Here is a 17,416-nt window from a genome sequence, read left to right as displayed (position 1 = left end):
CCCCAAAATTTAAGGATATATTTCTGTTTTATTTCAAAGTCCTTGATCTTTTTGTAGTTCTTAATTTGGTTGATTTTGGTACTAACATTTCTATTCTATGGCCTAGAAAAATAGCTTTATCTACAGAATTGTGCATATCATCACAATCATTTGAATTTTTTCCCTTCCTTGACCTAGAAGTTCCTTTTGTTACTTCAGTATTATATTAAGAAGAGAGACATTGAAGGATTGAAGAGGGTGAGCCTTGAGTCAAGCTAGTTGGCATTATGATGTGTAGAAATACAAAACAAACAAGCCAATGTGACTTTATATGACCTCAGAGATGACTATAGTGTCAGTAGTCCTTCATCAGGAAAGAAATGTTAACTCTCTTTCTCCAGAGTAATACAAGTAGACCATTTGAAAAGTCCTTCACAACCATCTAGAAAAAGAGCAGGAGAAAAAAATGTAATGGCTTAGCAAGAAGATTTTTGGTCCTCTGATAAACTAACAACCAAGGGATTGGTCCCATAATGTGGATATACTAATCTAAGTTTAGTGGTTTAGTTGCCATACCTAGATGGATTTTTGTAAAAGGACTATACATAGACAGCCTAAATGAAGAAAACATCTTTGAATGTGAGAAATCCTTCTGTGAAGTAGAAATGCTATTAAGATTCATTTTAAAGACTTTAAATTACTGTTTTGCTAAAGGAAAGCAAGTTGTTGGTCAATAATTCAGAATACAGGCACTGTCACCCCTTCCCAATTTATATGTGGGTTACCAGAACATTGGAGAATTTTTTTTCTTTATTGTTTACTGTGCAGGCTTACCTCATAAGTGGTAGGAGTCTACCTGTAACTCACTGCAACAAAAGATTCAAAGTTAGAAAATATTTGTTTAAATGGAGATTCATACTTCCTCAGGTTATTAATATTATCATTATTGTTATTACTATTATAGTCTTTTGAGTTCACATCCCTAAGATTATGTTGACCAAAGAGAGTAATAATTGCTAAGCTATATCACTATTAGCAGTTCTTAATTGCTCACTTATATGATGTGCTTTGATGAATACCATAGTTAGAAGTTATTAAAAAAAAACATGTTCTATAGGCATTTATAATTATGCATTTTTTGCATTTGAAATTGTCTCTTCATGTTGCAGAGATTTCCAAGAAGCTTGATAGATAGTGTGGTTGTCATGCAAACCTTCATTGGAGCTAGGAGATCTGTTTTACATTTGCATTCTTTCACAGTTCTAGGCCCCTGGATGGTAATACTTGCCTTTCACAAATGCACAGCTGGGCTCCCCTGCAGGTGCTTCATGGTGATTCTGATGTCCTTTTTCCTCTCAGTGGAGTGGGATCTTATACCTCAGCAGGTGAGTTATTTCCTGTCTCTTTATTATCTGTAAAGCTTTTGATTCTAAGCAGAGTCAGTGTGGTATCACAGTGGAGAACCAGTTTTTTTGAGCAAGGCAATGGGGTTAAGTGGCTTGCCCAAGGCCACACAGCTAGGTAATTATTAAGTGTCTGAGACTGGATTTGAACCCAGGTACTCCTGACTCCAGGGCTGGTGCTTTATCCACTGCTTCACCTAGCTGCCCCACTAATGTACTTTCAATGCTGTATCTAGAATTTATGTATGGCAGTATTTCTTGTGAATATCTTTTCAAAATGCAAATGAATTTAAGTACACTTTATTTAACAAAAAGATGAACAAACAACAAAAAAATAAAAACTCAAAGCCATTGTTGCTTTAAAGGAGTTTTACATATAGGCCAGGTAACATTAATGAATTAGACTGTACTGCCCTCCAGTGGTGCATTTGCATCCTTACAGATGGGAATCAAGTTCTAGTATAGTATGGTTTGATATCTGCTGACCATATTTGCTGGTTGCTGGATTACAATCTGTGAACTCCACTATACTCACAATTGACCTTAAATGATTTTTTATTCCTGATGGGGATATGAGAAGTCTCTTGAATGGAAACAATGCACAGCTTAAGATTAGAGATGTGCTTGGCTACTTCCTTTAATGGACAAGATCAAATCTAAGATTAAGTCACTGATATAGGGAATTTACAATGAAGGAATTCCCAGTGCCAATGTAGATTTCTAACTGTTATGTAATTTATAGTTTTAGAGAATTATCTAGGGTGCTGAAAGCTTGAGTGACTTGCTTAGGGTCACACAGTCCATATATATCAGAGGTGAAACTTGAACACAACTCTTCTTCTCCCAGGAGAATTCATTTTCCATCATACTATGAATATAAAAATGAAATTAAGCAAAAAATAAGCCAAACAAAAATAAGTCAACATTTCAATAAAAAGTAGTTGATTATTTGACTACTGTGCTTTTCTTGAATTTTCTCATCATGACTGTTTTATATTTTTCAGATTCTACCTTAAATAACCTGGAGAATGGCAATGGACCCCAGAGCAACATTCTTACTGGGCCTGAACTTCAATACAGGTTCATGTAAAATTTTCCTTCTTTGGAATCTTAGTGTAATCATTTGAAGGTGATTTACTTTTCTGAGCTTAAAAACTATATATTCATTTGTCCTCTATGTAAGTGAAAGGATATCTGGATTTCTCTTCCCTCAATTCTCTCGCTCTTGGCACTTTTACCCTTCCCTGTCTTGATTACTCTTATTAAAGGTTTTTAAATTTTCTTCATTCAAGGAATGTATAAACCTTTTTTTCTGTTGTAAGTCTATATGAAAAAGACATGTTATTCATATAACCCACTTTTGTTTCCAGTTTCTCTCTGAGTAGTATGATGGATATCATTGTAGACAAGTTCAGTAGACTGATGGGTAGATTTGGGACAGAAGGGAGTTTGTGAGACCTGTAAATGGCTTATTATAGAATAGTATAAATTTGAACATTAATCAGCAGTGACATCTCTTAAGTAAATGGCCTGTTGGCCGTGTATTTGAACAGTTGAATACAGAATTGCGTGTTGGGAAATAAATGTTGGTTCTAATTCCTGAATTTTAATTGATAGATTTTTTTTTTGGTCCTCAGTTGTCAAACTCCTTTGGTCCATAGTTTCTCCATCAGTACAAACTTTTTGAGGCTTTTCCCTGTAGGAATAGAAAATAGTAATAATAATGATGGTAATAGCTAATATTTACATAGCATATATACTTTAAGAACATTATCTCATTTTAATGTCACAATGTGAGATATAGTGCACATAAAATGTGGCATGTAGTGAAAATAATATTATCACTATTGTACAGATGAGAAAACAAACTTAGCAGGGTTAGGTTGATTTGCTCAAAGTTATATAGCTATTAAATGGCAGAACTGAGGTTTCCAGGGTCGTATAGTCCATATATGTCAGTAGTAATCTGATGTAAAAGTCTAGTGATCTTTCTATTATTTGTGATTAAATGAAGTAAAATGGATGAAAAGACTTTGTACTCTAAAGTATTATGATTACCTTCATTAATTCTTAATTCCAAAGATTATTATTTTGTTTAGAACCAAGAGACTTGTTTGTATTTTTTTGACTAATGCGACACTAGGTAGGTGGGTTTCATTAAATATTTTTGTATATCTGAAACTTTCTCCTCAGCTAATATATGCCCCTTGGTATTTGAATAGACTTCCATCTTTTTAATAGTTTTCAAGGTCTAGATTTTGTATTGAATTTAACATTATTCTCTCTTTTAAAAAAATTTAGTGTGGAAGCCAGTCCTCCTGTCCAAGGGAGTCCTTTAAGCAACCTCTTACCTTCCACACCAGAATCAATGACAATTAGTAAGTATTTTTTGAATTATTTATATTGAATTATATATTTCTTTTGGACATGCATAGCCTAGTCGTCCCTCCCAAATTGCCTTGTTTTTCTACTTTTTTCTGAGTTTCCATACTTAGTATGAAGTGTATTCATTCAGTCAACAAACATTTTGATCCTATGCTGATTGCTGGGATATAAAAGCAAAAGGGAAACTGCTCTAGTTCTCAAAGAGCTTATTTACATTCCAATATGGGATACAACATATGCATAACTATAGCCATAATACATTCAAGTGTCACTTGCTCTCAGGCAGGACAGGATCAGGAGAGCAAGTGGCACTTGAATGTAGTCTTAAGGAAACTAGCCATTTCAAAAGTTCGAGTGGAGAATGGAGTGCATTCTAGGTTTCAAGTGATAGCTAATGCAAAGAAAGGCATGGGGATGAGAGTGTGGAGTCTTTGTGTGGAACAGTATTGTCTGAATTGCAGAAAGTGTGGTGGGGAGTAATATGTAAAAAGACAGGAAAGGTAGGACTGGATAGGTTGGGAAGTTTTTTTTTGGTGGGGCAGTGGAATTAAATGACTTGCCCAAGGTCATGCAGCTAGCATATCATGTGTGAGGCTAGATTTGAACTCAGGTCTTCCTGATTTCAGAACTAATACTCTATCAGAGTGCCCTGCCATCCAGCTGTCCCAGATTGTGAAGTTTTAAATGTCAAATGTTAGCGGTGATAGTTATCCTAATAGTATATAAGGAAACAATGCAATTTATGGAATAGGGGTTGCCATGATCAAAATTGTTCTTTAGGAAAATTTTGGTGGTTCTAAGGAAGAAGGAATGGGAAGAGGAAATGTTTGAGATGGAGATTAAATGAGTAGCCATTGCTGCGCAATGATGAGAAGAGATTAAAGAAGTTACAAGAGAAGTGAGTAGAGCTTGAGCTAATATGGTAGTTGTCTGAGTGGAGAATAGGGCCCCTATATGAAGAATGTTTTGGAGATAGAAATGACAAGATTTGACAAATATTTGAATATATAGGGTGAGAGTAAAGAATGGAGGATAATACTGAAGTTGTAAACTTGAGAGACTGGAATTGATGTGTAGTGACTGAGAAATTTGGAAGACAGGTGAACTTAAGAGAAAGCTGTTTTAGACATGTTGAATTATCCATAGGACATCCAGTTGGAAATATCTAATAGTCAATTGGTATTGCAAAGATGAAGCTTAGGAGTAGACTGGTTAGATATAATATATCTGGGAATGACCTGCTTAGAGAAGGAGAGCTGATGAGGCCACAAGTGAGGTTATATAGAGAGAAGAGACAAGACAGAACTTTGGAACATCACTGATATGGATGAGTCATCAACAAAGGAAATTGAAAAGCACATTAGACTGTTTGAAGGAGAACCAGGAGAAAAGTGGTCACTAAAAGATCCAGAGAGGAAAGAGTGTCAGGGAAGAAAAGAATGGTCAACAATTTCAAATCCTGAAGAGAGGTCAAGTAGGAAGACCACTGAGAAAAAATGATGTTTTTAAAAAAAAGATGACATAGGGGCAGCTAGGTGGCATAGTGGATAAAGCACCAGCCCTGGAGTCAGGAGTACCTGGGTTCAAATCCGGTCTCAGACACTTAATAATTACCTAGCTGTGGCCTTGGGCAAACCACTTAACCCCGTTTGCCTTGCAAAAAAAAAACCTTAAAAAAAAGATGACATGTAATTTTGGACATATCCGTTTCATTTGAGGTTTAAAGTCTGCTTACAGGTAGTTAGGAAGAGGAAAGAAAGGAACAGGGAGGCACCCAGCAGAGGAAACATTTACAAGTAGGCAGCTCTTCATAAATTTCCTTTCTGTTCTTTGTTAAGTATGAGGCAAGTATCTCAGATGCATGGGTTCAGGGATGGGGATGCTGTGGAATGCTTGAAGAGAGGATAGTTTGTCTTTAGTGAGATTCCAACTGAGATGAGTTTGTAGCAAATGCAATCAGCATAGATATGTGACTTCTAGTTTTTTTTAGCAGCATAAACTAAGCTTAGCAGATGTAGGATCTGAGGAGGGAGCAGATTGAGGTTTAGCAAGGTTTTTTTCCCCCTTTGAAGCAGTATCAATATGTATTTTTAAAAATCTAATTTAATTTTTTCAATGAACAGAATTATATTTTATCTTGCTTCTACTCCCCCTACTGGGAAAAAATAAAACAAAACCTTTGTAACAAATATGCAGTAATCAACCATAACAGATTTCTACATTGGCTGTATCCAAAAAAATAATGTCTTCATCTGTCTCCTGACTCTATCACCTATCAGGAGATAGGTGGCATATTTCATTATTCATCCTCTCAAAACATAGCCTGTCATTGTGTTAGTGAATATTCTTAAGTTTTTCAAGGTTATTTGTCTTTGCATTGTTGATGTAGAAACTGTTTTTCTGCTTCTATTCACTTTATTCTTTATCACTTTTATATGTCTTCCCAGATTTCTCTGAAACAGTTCTTCTTCAAATGATGTCTTTATAGTGTCTTATAGAATAATAGCATTCCATTACATTCATGTATCATAATTTCTTCAGACATCCCCTAGTTGATGAGTACCTTCTAGTTTCCATTTCTTTGCCACCCTAAAAAGAGCTAATATAAATACAGGGTACTCTAAGTTTACAAAAAGCACTAAGACTTTTGGAACACCTTGTATTTTTGTACAGAAGGGCTTTTTTCCTTTTGGTTTGATTTCTTTGGATTATAGGCTTAGTAGTGGTAATGTTGAGTTAGAGGGTGTACACAGTTTTGTAACTTTTTTGGGCACAGTTCCAAATTGCTTTCCAGAACAGCTGAATTCAAAGTTCTACCAATAGTGCATTAATCCTACAGCTTTCTCCAGCATTTGTCATTTTCATCAACTTTTCCAGTACAATGGATGTAAGGGTAGAACCTCACAGTTGCTTTAATTTTTTTTATTTCTTTAAATATTAGGAAATGGCAAACCACTCCAGTATTTTTGCAAAGAAAACCCCAAATGGGGTCATGAAGATTTGGTCACAACTGAAATGACTAAACAATACAATTAGTGATTTGGGATACTTTTTCATAGCATCCTTAAAAAACTGCCTGTGTCTTCATTTTGACCTTTTATTACTTGGAGAATATCTTTTAATTTATTTAATTTGTATCGCTTTTAAGGTATAAATTTTGAAAGGGAAGTGGTGAAGCCAGAACTAGGGTGATGGCCTTGCAAGTTCTAGAGAGGTGCAGAGATTTTAAGTCATGGGAGGATAAAGATTAGGTCTGGGAAGAGAGTGAGGCACTTGGAGAGATGACTGGAAATTGAGTTCAGATAAAGTATTTTCTTCATTGTGGTCATGTCTGTGTGGGTGCTGGAAAGATCATGGCATGACCATTCTTGTTTGTAGATAGTTGAGGGACAGTTGTGGAGGAGGCCATGAGAGTTTAGCAAACTGAGAAACTGGAAGATTTGAGTATTTGATTGAGCATGTCTGTTGAACCTATATTTTGAAGTCACATAAAAGGAGAGTACAATTTAAGGTGTGGACGAGATTGTAATTCAGATTCCTTAGCTAATAGTTTCACATTGAGAAATGAGGGAGACTATCCTGAGGACTGGTAGGTAATAATCACTAGGATCTGGGTTATAAATCTGGATGAAGGAAACCTCAGTGTGATGGTGGTAGAGAATGTGGAAGTTGCAGTGGAGTATTCTAATTCTATCCTAGTTATTTGATAGCATGAGAATGAATAGATTCCACCTGAACTGGAAAGGAAGGACTAGGATGCAGGGTCACACGGGAGGAGACAATTTCCAGTGAAAGTGGGAAATTTGAAGGAACATGAGAGGAAGATACCTAAAACAAAGGGAAGTTTATTACTTATAGAGTGGGAATTCCTAGGGACATAGGGGAAGATATTGGAAGATATAAAGTGCCGGGGAGGGGATCAGTACAGCATATGGGGTTGAAGGATTTGGAATTATGAGAATCACTGTCTGGAACTAGAGAATGGGTTTTGTTCTTTGGAGTCCTAATATCCTTTCACATTGCAACTTTCCCCATCAAATTTTCAATATATTGTGGCTTGGCATAAAGATTAAATTAGAATTTTTTGTGAGTTTTTTACTTACATGTGAAGACCAACAGATGACCCAGAAAAACTTTAGAAACTTAGTAATGCATAATACGTACATATATATATATATATATATATATATATATATATATATAATATTATAGAATATCAACTTATTTATTAATTTATTCATTCATTTATTTATTTATTTTAGTTTTTGCAAGGCAATGGGGTTAAGTGGCTTGCCCAAGGCCATACAGCTAGGTAATTATTAAGTGTCTGAGGCCGGATTTGAATTCAGGTACTCCTGACTCCAGGGCCGGTGCTCTATCCACTGCGCCACCTAGCAGCCCCTATATTTATTTTTAATGCCATAATAATTTAGACTTCTTCTCTTATATGAAAAGAGGGCCAAAATTTTTTACATGAATTTTTCAGATCACAGGGGCACCATGTGCCTTACCTCCTATGATGTGGAAGGAATAACTTTTCATTTTACACTTGAATAAATTGGGGCTCCTAAGGACAAATGTATTAGCCCAAGGTTGTAAAGTTATTAAGCCATGAAGCCAAGACTCAAACTCAAGTTACTTATCTCTTAGACTTTAGAGAGATTAGAAATCCATTGAATTGGAGGAGCTCATTTGAGGAAGTCAGGTGAACAAAGTCTAGGTTCTAGATGTCTTTTTGTGATCTTATCTTTACTCTGTCTTACTGGGTCTGATAGTCTGGGTTCTTGAGAATACCTGTGCTATCCTGGCAGGAGCCGCACCTGGGAACTCATCCCCAACAGGGATCCCTCTGACCTGAGCTAGGTAACAGGGGTCTGACACACATATTTCAGAATAGGTTTGGGATTTTTTGATTAATCATGCATTTTGGATTTATTTCCTTTGAGATAACTGTAGGACTGTTTCATTTAACTGTCACATATTGCTTTGTCATTTAATAATTTTAATAAATGCAGAGCTCAAACATTAGACAAAGATTGTGAAGGGAGATGGTGGACTGGGATCCTTGAACAATATAATGCCCTTATTTTGCATACACAAAGTAAGAATATTTTCCTCTTCTTTCCCTAAATAGCTGTTTCAGTATATAGTCACAGCCTTCTTGGTTTTGAAAATAATGATGACCCTGGTTTATGCAGTTCATTTTAGAATGGTTTCCTGACAGTCTGATGTCCCTAGGGTCAGACTTGGATGTTTTTTCTACTTTCTTTTACAGTTTCCTAAAAGTATAAATTTATTTTAAGTTGTTGTCTTTGACAAGTACCTAAATATCTAGATTTTTCTCCAGTGTCTAAAGTAAAATGTCAGTCCATCCTTGCCTTACTCTGAACTTGCATGTTGTATGATTTGACAAGGTAAATTTATAAAGCACTGGTGTTAAATGAGACCTTTATGAATGGTGGCTATCTGTACCTCACATCCTTAAGAATAAAATGTGTTTGCTGAGATTCAGATTCTTAGAACTTTTGAGTACAGATGATTTTGGCTTAATTTCCCACATTTACTTCCTGTGCCACATGAGATAAAAATAAAAGGAGATCGATTAGTGTGTCTGATGTGGCCTGAGAATGATCCAAATTCACATTTGAATCTCACCCAGTATGTAAAGCACATGAAATTTCACTTTAGACTAAAACTCACTTGCAGCAACCACAGAACCATCCAACAGAGAGGAGTTGATCTATCTGATCTATTCTGATAGATATTTTCAGCGTTTCTTAAGAGTGCTAAATGTTAGGTAGATGCACTCAAGGTTACTTCTCTAAATTCTTTAATTAATAAGTAACCAGGTTTCCTGAAACTATAACAATCCTGAGGTTTAGTTTCTTTATGCACATATAATTGCATTGTAAGTGACAAGGTCAGTTAGCTGGCTCCTTTCCCTCCTCTCTTAGAAACCCCTTCTTTGTTGCTTTTGATTTTAATAGCTCAGAGCTGATACTTATATGGTGCTTTAAGGCTTGCAAAATGCTTTAAAAATATCTCTTTATTAACATAATAGCCCTAGAGGTAGGTGTGTTGCTCTGAAGATGTGTTGCACTGGACCTGGTATATGCTAGGAGTCCTTGAGCAGTCAAAGATAAAAATTGCCTCTTCCACCACCCCCTTTAGCTGACCTTATTTGCACCTTTAGCTCAACTTTCATTGTGTCCTTGAAGGCAGAACCAGCCACAAGACAGTCACCAGTCAACCTGCACCAGGTTGATAAACCATTAGTGCAGCCAAGCAGACCCTCCTCTCCTATCTTCATAGTCTAGCTGTTCCCAAGGAGAAAGAATGCTGTTTTTGCCATCCTACTGACTCCTGTTCCCTCTCTCTTTCTGCTCCCTTCCTTCTCCCATGCTGCTCCCCTTTGGAGGAGATTGCCCTCTACTCCTTTGGTGCCATTAGACTTCCCTCTTTGTGGTAGCTCATGAATATTCAGTTTTTGTCCGGATTTAGAACTCCTTTGTACTAGGTATAGGAGTTCCATTGGTATGTGCATTTATTTGGGAATCAGTGTAGTTTCAATCTCATGGAAATGTGATTTTTTCTTTTAATAGGCACTGTTATTATTGTCCCATTATATACATATGCAAACAATATACATATGCAACAATAATAAACAAAAATCAACCACTACAAAATTCACATTTACTAGCATATACAACTCATAACATGTTGAGCATTGGCATGATTTTTGGTCTAAAGATATGTCTCCCAAGGATGATTACTAACTTTAAAGTAGTTTGGTGCTCATTTGTGTTGATAAATTTGCATGCATTTGTTTGAAATCAGTCCTATTTCTCTGTGGTCTCTATTTTAGGGTCATGTATTGTTGTATCTCATTGATTAGAAAATAATAAATTACTTTATTTCTTGCTATGGACAAATATAGAAATTGAACAAACTAAGATTTTTCTCCAGATAGTGTTAAAATTCTCCAATAAAATCCCACCCTCTTTGTAGCATGTTGATGACCTTGAAGTCTTTGAAGATTGTGCCTGCTGAGTACGAGCTCTGCTAGGATCCTGCCAAACTGGAAAAGCTTTCAGTTCAGGCCTATTATAGATTGATCAACTATCTGTAGCCAAAGCTCTCTCTAGATTCAGAGATGCTCACTTCCAGGTTATGTTCCTGGAATATACATACATACACAACACACACACATATATATGTATATATATACAAAAAATATACATATTTTTCAGGATGCTGAATTGGTTGGTCAGCATCTTTGCAGTGTGATTTCCTAAGGTGGAAAGCTATTTATTTTAGTTAGTGGGAGTTCTTTTCCCTCATCTTTGTTTGGAGGTTGAAGATAGCTCACTTTTATGAACCACTTTGAGAAATTTGAGAAAATCCTTTGTGAAAATCCTCCCCTACTCTCCCATTGAGCAAATCCTGCCCCCCCATCAGAGCAGCTCCCCATGCCTTTTCAGCAAAGGGATGAGGGTACATACCCCATAATCTTGTTTATTGATGCTCATAAAATCTATCAACCTTTATGTTTTTGCATATTATTTTTTGAAATTTAATTTATAAACTAAAATATTTACATATAATTTTTTGTAGTAAACAGAAGGAAGTCAGCAAACTTACTAGAGCTAAATAAATGTATATCTTCTACTAATATCACTTTTCAGGTATACTCATGGTACTTCCCTTCTACAGAAAAATAATTAAGGAAAATCAACCACACCATAATTCATATTTGACAGCATATGATGCTTTCATAACACTTTAAACATTGGTATAATTTTTGGAGTAAAAAATATGGCCTCCTTGTATGGCTGCTTACTTTCAAAGGACATGATACTATATGTTTTGGAAAGCATGAGCTTGTTCTGGCATCTGAGGAATAATAACTAAGTAGGGATGGTTTAATTGTCAAAATTTTCTATTTCATGAATTTGTGGCCACAATGATTGATCCAACCTATTTCTTATGACCTGGAAAGGTTGTCATCTGCAGTGGTGGAAAACTCCCATATAATTAAAAAAATTCTACAGTTCTTTTTAGTTTTGATTGATGTAGGCCTATAGATGGGTAATGAATGGATATAAAAATCCAAACATATATCTAAATAAATGAGCAGAGAGTCTCTGCTATAATATCACACTTGCCTGTATGTAGGATAGATGGGCAGCAAAATCATAATTTTTCAACTTAAAAAAAAAAGATGTATCTTAATGTTATGTGCATGTGTATGGTCCTCATATTCTAACTTCTGGTTCTCTTGAAATTCATTCCTAATTTTTTGCTATTTAAATTTTTTTTTCAAAATAAAAGTTTGTTTTTAATGATCAAAAACCCATTTTTCTCATTCTCTCAAATTGGGGGGAAAGAAGAGAAAAAATAAAATCCTCATAACAAATATACATAGTAAAGCAAATTCCTTCATTAGTCATTTTCTTTTTTTCTTTTTTTTTTAGGTTTTTGCAAGGCAAACAGGATTAAGTGGCTTGGCCAAGGCCACACAGCTAGGTAATTATTAAGTGTCTGAGACCGGATTTGAACCCAGGTACTCCTGACTCCAAGGCCGGTGCTTTATCCACTACGCCACCTAGCCTCCCATTTTTTTTTTCATTAGTTATTTTCAAAGAATATGTATCAATTTGCACTTGACTTTATCTCCTCTCTTTTAGGAGGGTGGGTATCATGCTCTGTTTTGAATCTTTGAAATCCTGGACATTGTCTTTATTAGAGTTCTTAAGTCTTTCAGAAGTGTTTTGTCTTTACTTTAGAAAAAAAATTAGAGTGCATATTTTTATTTTGTGATCTGAAGTGGAAACAAGTGTTGACTTGGTATAAGAAATCTGATCAAAGAACCGGTAGGGGGAGCAGTAGGTTTTTATTTTCTATGGTTTCCTTTTGACATGGTCAGTTGTTCCTAATTTCAGTTTCTAATGAATAAATATTAGTATTTCCCGAATATTTACTGATAAAAATATAGATAGCAAGTATGCATAGAAAATGTTTTTGTATGCTGATATTCTTATTACCAATAAAAATAATAAATTGGCTTACCTAAAAAGGATAGACATTTTGTTTTACTTGAAAAGAGATGCTCAACTAATTATAAATGTCAATATTGCATATAAGACTATTTATGAATATTTATGCAAATATTAATGCCAAAACTTCTTTCTTTTCTTTTTTCCCTTTTTCGTTTTTTATGGTGGGGTTGTAAAAATAGTCAACTTTAAAGTTTTTATTTGTTGATCTAGAACACACGAATAAGAAAAACAGCTTTGCTTGTCAATAAGACTTATTTAATGGATGCTTTTTTTTTCTCAGCCTTTGTAGGAAGGATGGATTTTGATTGCTAGTGAAGATTTGCTTGTTGCATGGCAATGTAATTCAAACATTGAGGTGACTTAGGAAATGAAATTCTCCTGTAGTAAGGAATATACAGAGATGCCAAAGAGCAAGAAAGCATTTGTTTTCTTTGGTTGTAGACATCATAGTGGCAGTGATAGAATGAAAGAATAGTGTACCTGCTGTTTTATTGGCTTCTTTGTGACTTTTTTTTTGAAGACTGATTGCTATTGATAAAATAAACAAATAAAAAATCCTCAAAGATTATTGGCAGAGTTTAAGAAGTTTCTTGTTAAATTCTTTTTTTGTTGGAGACTGGAGGTGCAGATTAGGTTAGCTAATTTTTACTTAAAACACATTTCTTCTGCTTTTAATAGGGTTAAGGACTGAAAAACATTTTGAGGGACTTTCATCATCATAAAGAAGTATTTAATTTATTAAATCTGTTTACTTATTACACACCTTGATCCTGAAGTTGAAAAGCTTAAGTTATATAATAAATATATAAATATGATAAGTAAATAAATATAAATATAAATAAATAAAGATAAGTAGACAAAAAGAAGATTCCACTAATTTTATTATTCTTAGAAGTTCAGTTCTAGCAAGTCTTCTGAAGAAAAACACTAAAAATGGATGACAGCATCTTCAGTTTCAGGTTTTCATAATGAAAGTGGTCAACCCTTTTCCAGACTTGCACCCTTCAATACAATTGATGATTGAATCTGCCAATTTCTTTACAGTTCTGATTTTATTTTTCTTGATCTCTTTTAATGCTGCACAGGTTTTTTCAGGAATTTGTTATCTTTGTTTTTACCCTATTACTTTTCAAGCTTATTAACATATCTTTAAAAGGGTTCTAACAGTTCTTAGAGGTCCATTAGGAGAAGGCTATTATAATAGAGATCCCATTACCTAATCTCTGAAAAAGCTGGGATGATCTTTTTATTTTTAACCTCTGGTTCCTTTTACTTTGGTAGGCAGCAAATAGATGAATTTAGAATTGTTTTTTATAAACTGCTTGCCATTTGATGAGGTGAAATCAGATTCTTTGAAATGTTAGATACACCCTTAGAGTAAATTATAGCTTTGTGAAGTTGTATACCTAGTCAAAGGTAGTATGCTTTTGATTCTTTTTGGGGTGGATAGGGTATTTGTTAAAATCATTTCAGCTCTTCTTTTGCTAGGTCATTAAGAGGTAGTTGGGCCAAATATGTATAAGCTTTGTTCCTAATCTCTGAGTGTGACATCTATCTGTGACTTCTATCTAGCATTTTTAGACTTTCTCACAAAATGTCCCATTCAGCTGAGTATTGGCCCCTGACAATTTTTGGATGCTGAAACATGGCCCTTTTTGACCAGTAAGAGATGGAAGGTTCCCAACCATATAATTCTCATAGACCCCCAAAATTCAAGCCTGATGAATTTGCTCAGTCATTTTTCTGAGTCAAAGAGGTATTTGTGAGGAGACTGTATTTTTTAAAGTTTTACCAGCATTAGATAGATGATGTTTTTTGTAGTATTTTCTTTAGGTATCACACGATAGCAAAGTAGATATTTATTAATTTCTCTACATGAAGATGCCTTCATTCCCTTACAGGTCTACCTACTTCACCTGGGAGCTATTCCTTGTCATGATGCTCTAGGGGGTCACTTTTCAAGTCAGAATTCTTTTTTTTTTCTTTAGGTTTTTGCAAGGCAAATGGGGTTAAGTGGCTTGCCCAAGGCCGCACAGCTAGGTAATTATTAAGCGTCTGAGACCAGATTTGAACCTAGGTACTCCTGACTCCAGGGCCAGTGCTTTATCCACTACGTCACCTAGCCGCCCCTTAACTTTATATTAAACAAGCTAATGGAAGGAAAGGTTTTTTTCCCCTTTCTGTGACAGTGAAAGGAAATGTTATTTACAAGGAAGCAAATTTAGGACTAATGTGAGGAAAAACTTCCTAGTAATTAGAGCTGACCAAAGATGGAAGAGACTCCCTCCTTGGAGATGTTCAACTAGAAGTTAGATGTGCACTTGGTGGTATGTTATAATGGGGATTCTTTTGTGGATGGGTTGGACTGCCATTTTTTAAATCTTGTGATTTTTAAATTGAACCTCTCCTGCTTAATTCTAAACTATTTAGCATATATACCTGAGAGCTTACTTTACTTATCTGTCAAGCTATCTTTTTGTGATTTTAGTACAGGACTGTTGAAAGATGGAGATTTGTTCTTAGTGAAAGTTTTCTTTCATTTTTTTAATATGTAGATATTTATAGATGTTACATTTTATACCATTTTATTGGATAAATTTCTATGTATATGAAATATTTGGTGCATAGAAAACCATAGTTATAATGATTTTGTTGTAATATTTGATGTAAGAAAATGTTAAGCAATTTGAATCCCTTGTAACTCATTCCTTAATGAATTACTTGACTTATTGTGGGTCTTTCACAGATAGGAAATACAGGTCTATTATCACCGAAAGACAAGAGAATAGAAGAAAGTCTCTGATTTGATTTTTGATATTCCCCAGAACATCTTGTGAGATTACTTGTTTGATGTGAAGGTGTTTTATACAATAGCGAATTGTTTTTCTACTCTTACTGTAAGACCAATTTATTTTGTCTCCTGTTGAAGTAATCCATACCTGAGACTGAGGCTTACTTTAGATTGAAAGAAGACAGACTAAATCTTCAGCTAAATCAGAATTTTTCCTTTAAGTTTTGGATATAGTTAACCAGAAAGTGAAACATAACTGGACTAAAAAACCCAATTTTTGAAAAGTTCTTAAAAAATATCCAACAGCAACACTCCCCAAATTCACCAATAATAAGGATCTTTTTTTTTTTTGCAAGGCAGTAGGGTTAAGTGTCTTGTCCAGGTTCATACAACTAGGTAAATATTAAGTGTCTGAGGCTGAATATGAACTCAGGTCCTCCTAACTCCAGGACTGGTGATCTATCCTTTGAGCCACCTAGCTGCCCCCTAACAATCAGGGATCTTTACCAGATTTGATTCTTAAATTTGAATAGAGTTTTTGCTGTTGTTTGTTAAACTGAAGCATTAATAGAAAAATTTTTTTCAGGCTATCTAGTGGAAACAGAAAACTAAGATGAAGACAATTGCTATTGTATTAAAGAGACTTTTTCTTCTTTCCCAGAATCCTTGGGTTGTATTTAAGAACCTGTCATATAGAGGAGAAATGTTCTTTAATGGGGGAATGTTCTACTTAAAATTATTTTGCAAGGGATTATTCTGATAAATATTAAGTTAAAGTGATTGAGTTGAGTTAAAATCAAGGGTACCCATGCATATATAGAGCTCAGCGGTGGGTTGTGTTTGTTTTTGTTTTGTGTTAGGTGAGTGCAGGAGAAAATTAACATTTATTGTTTTCAGAAGAGATTCTACCATCATCTATCTTCACTATGTTTCTCTTGATCTACAATGTCGTTTCTTAAGGGATTGAATGCTGTTCATTAACTCAATAATGAGATGAGTAGGTTAGAAGTACCATAGCAAGATTATCACATATCAGTATTGGATGCACTGGGGAACTTAAAAGTTTTGAGTATATAATTTCTTTTTATTTTATCTCTGTTATGTATGGGTGAGAAAGCTTATAATGCTTTGGTCAATGTGTTAAGAGCTGTATACACTGGAGAAAAAATGCATTTGTGTCTATTATTTCCCTTGGAAATAGCTAATTGATTATTTGAAATCTTTAGAAAGAAAAATAGTTGACACATTTCTCATGGTGAAATTCTTTGCCATGTTGTTTGACTTGTTAAAAGATGTTTGTTTGTTTTTTTTAACTTCCCATCCTATCAATAATATATGTACTTTGTATCCTAGATGGTTTTGCAAACGTTAATAAACTTAATAATGATAATTAGTTTTAAATTGCATCTAAATTAAAGTTAAATTATTTTAAATAGTTTTATAAGAAACTTATTGAGACTCCTTGTTCGGGTCTATATAAAGATACATAGCATAAATGTATGTGTGCATATATGAAGTGAGTATGATATTATATGCATGAAATATACATTAAAACCCTATGGAATGTCCATTTCAGAGTGCCTTGGAAAGTCTTTTAGATCATTAAGTAGAAACTCAAGGATAAACACACATAGTCAAAAGACCTTAGTTTGAATCTTGCCATCGGCAAATAATTAGTCTGCTTCATTATCTGTAAGATGTGGAAAATAATACTTTAACTAAAGAAATGTTGGAACTTCTCTCATGAATGTGTTTACATATGATTTTTCATTATGTCTTCTTTCCCCCTTACCAACAAT

The 17,416-nt window shown here is 34.6% G+C and overlaps 1 protein-coding gene across 1 annotated transcript in view; it reads left to right on the top strand.

The window, feature by feature from the left end:
• Positions 1-17,416, top strand: part of LOC141495143 (sorting nexin-29-like) — a 54,762-nt gene that overhangs the window by 22,323 nt on the left and 15,023 nt on the right. The window contains exon 7 of the mRNA XM_074196122.1: positions 1,240-1,364. Within this exon, the coding sequence (XP_074052223.1) occupies positions 1,240-1,364 (125 nt within the window). The remainder of the gene's footprint in view (positions 1-1,239; positions 1,365-17,416) is intronic.

Source organism: Macrotis lagotis, chromosome 8, assembly GCF_037893015.1.
Source record: "Macrotis lagotis isolate mMagLag1 chromosome 8, bilby.v1.9.chrom.fasta, whole genome shotgun sequence".
Classification (NCBI taxonomy): Eukaryota; Metazoa; Chordata; class Mammalia; order Peramelemorphia; family Peramelidae; genus Macrotis; species Macrotis lagotis.
Note: the sequence above shows the minus strand (reverse complement) of the source record. Positions and strands in the feature narration are given on the sequence as shown.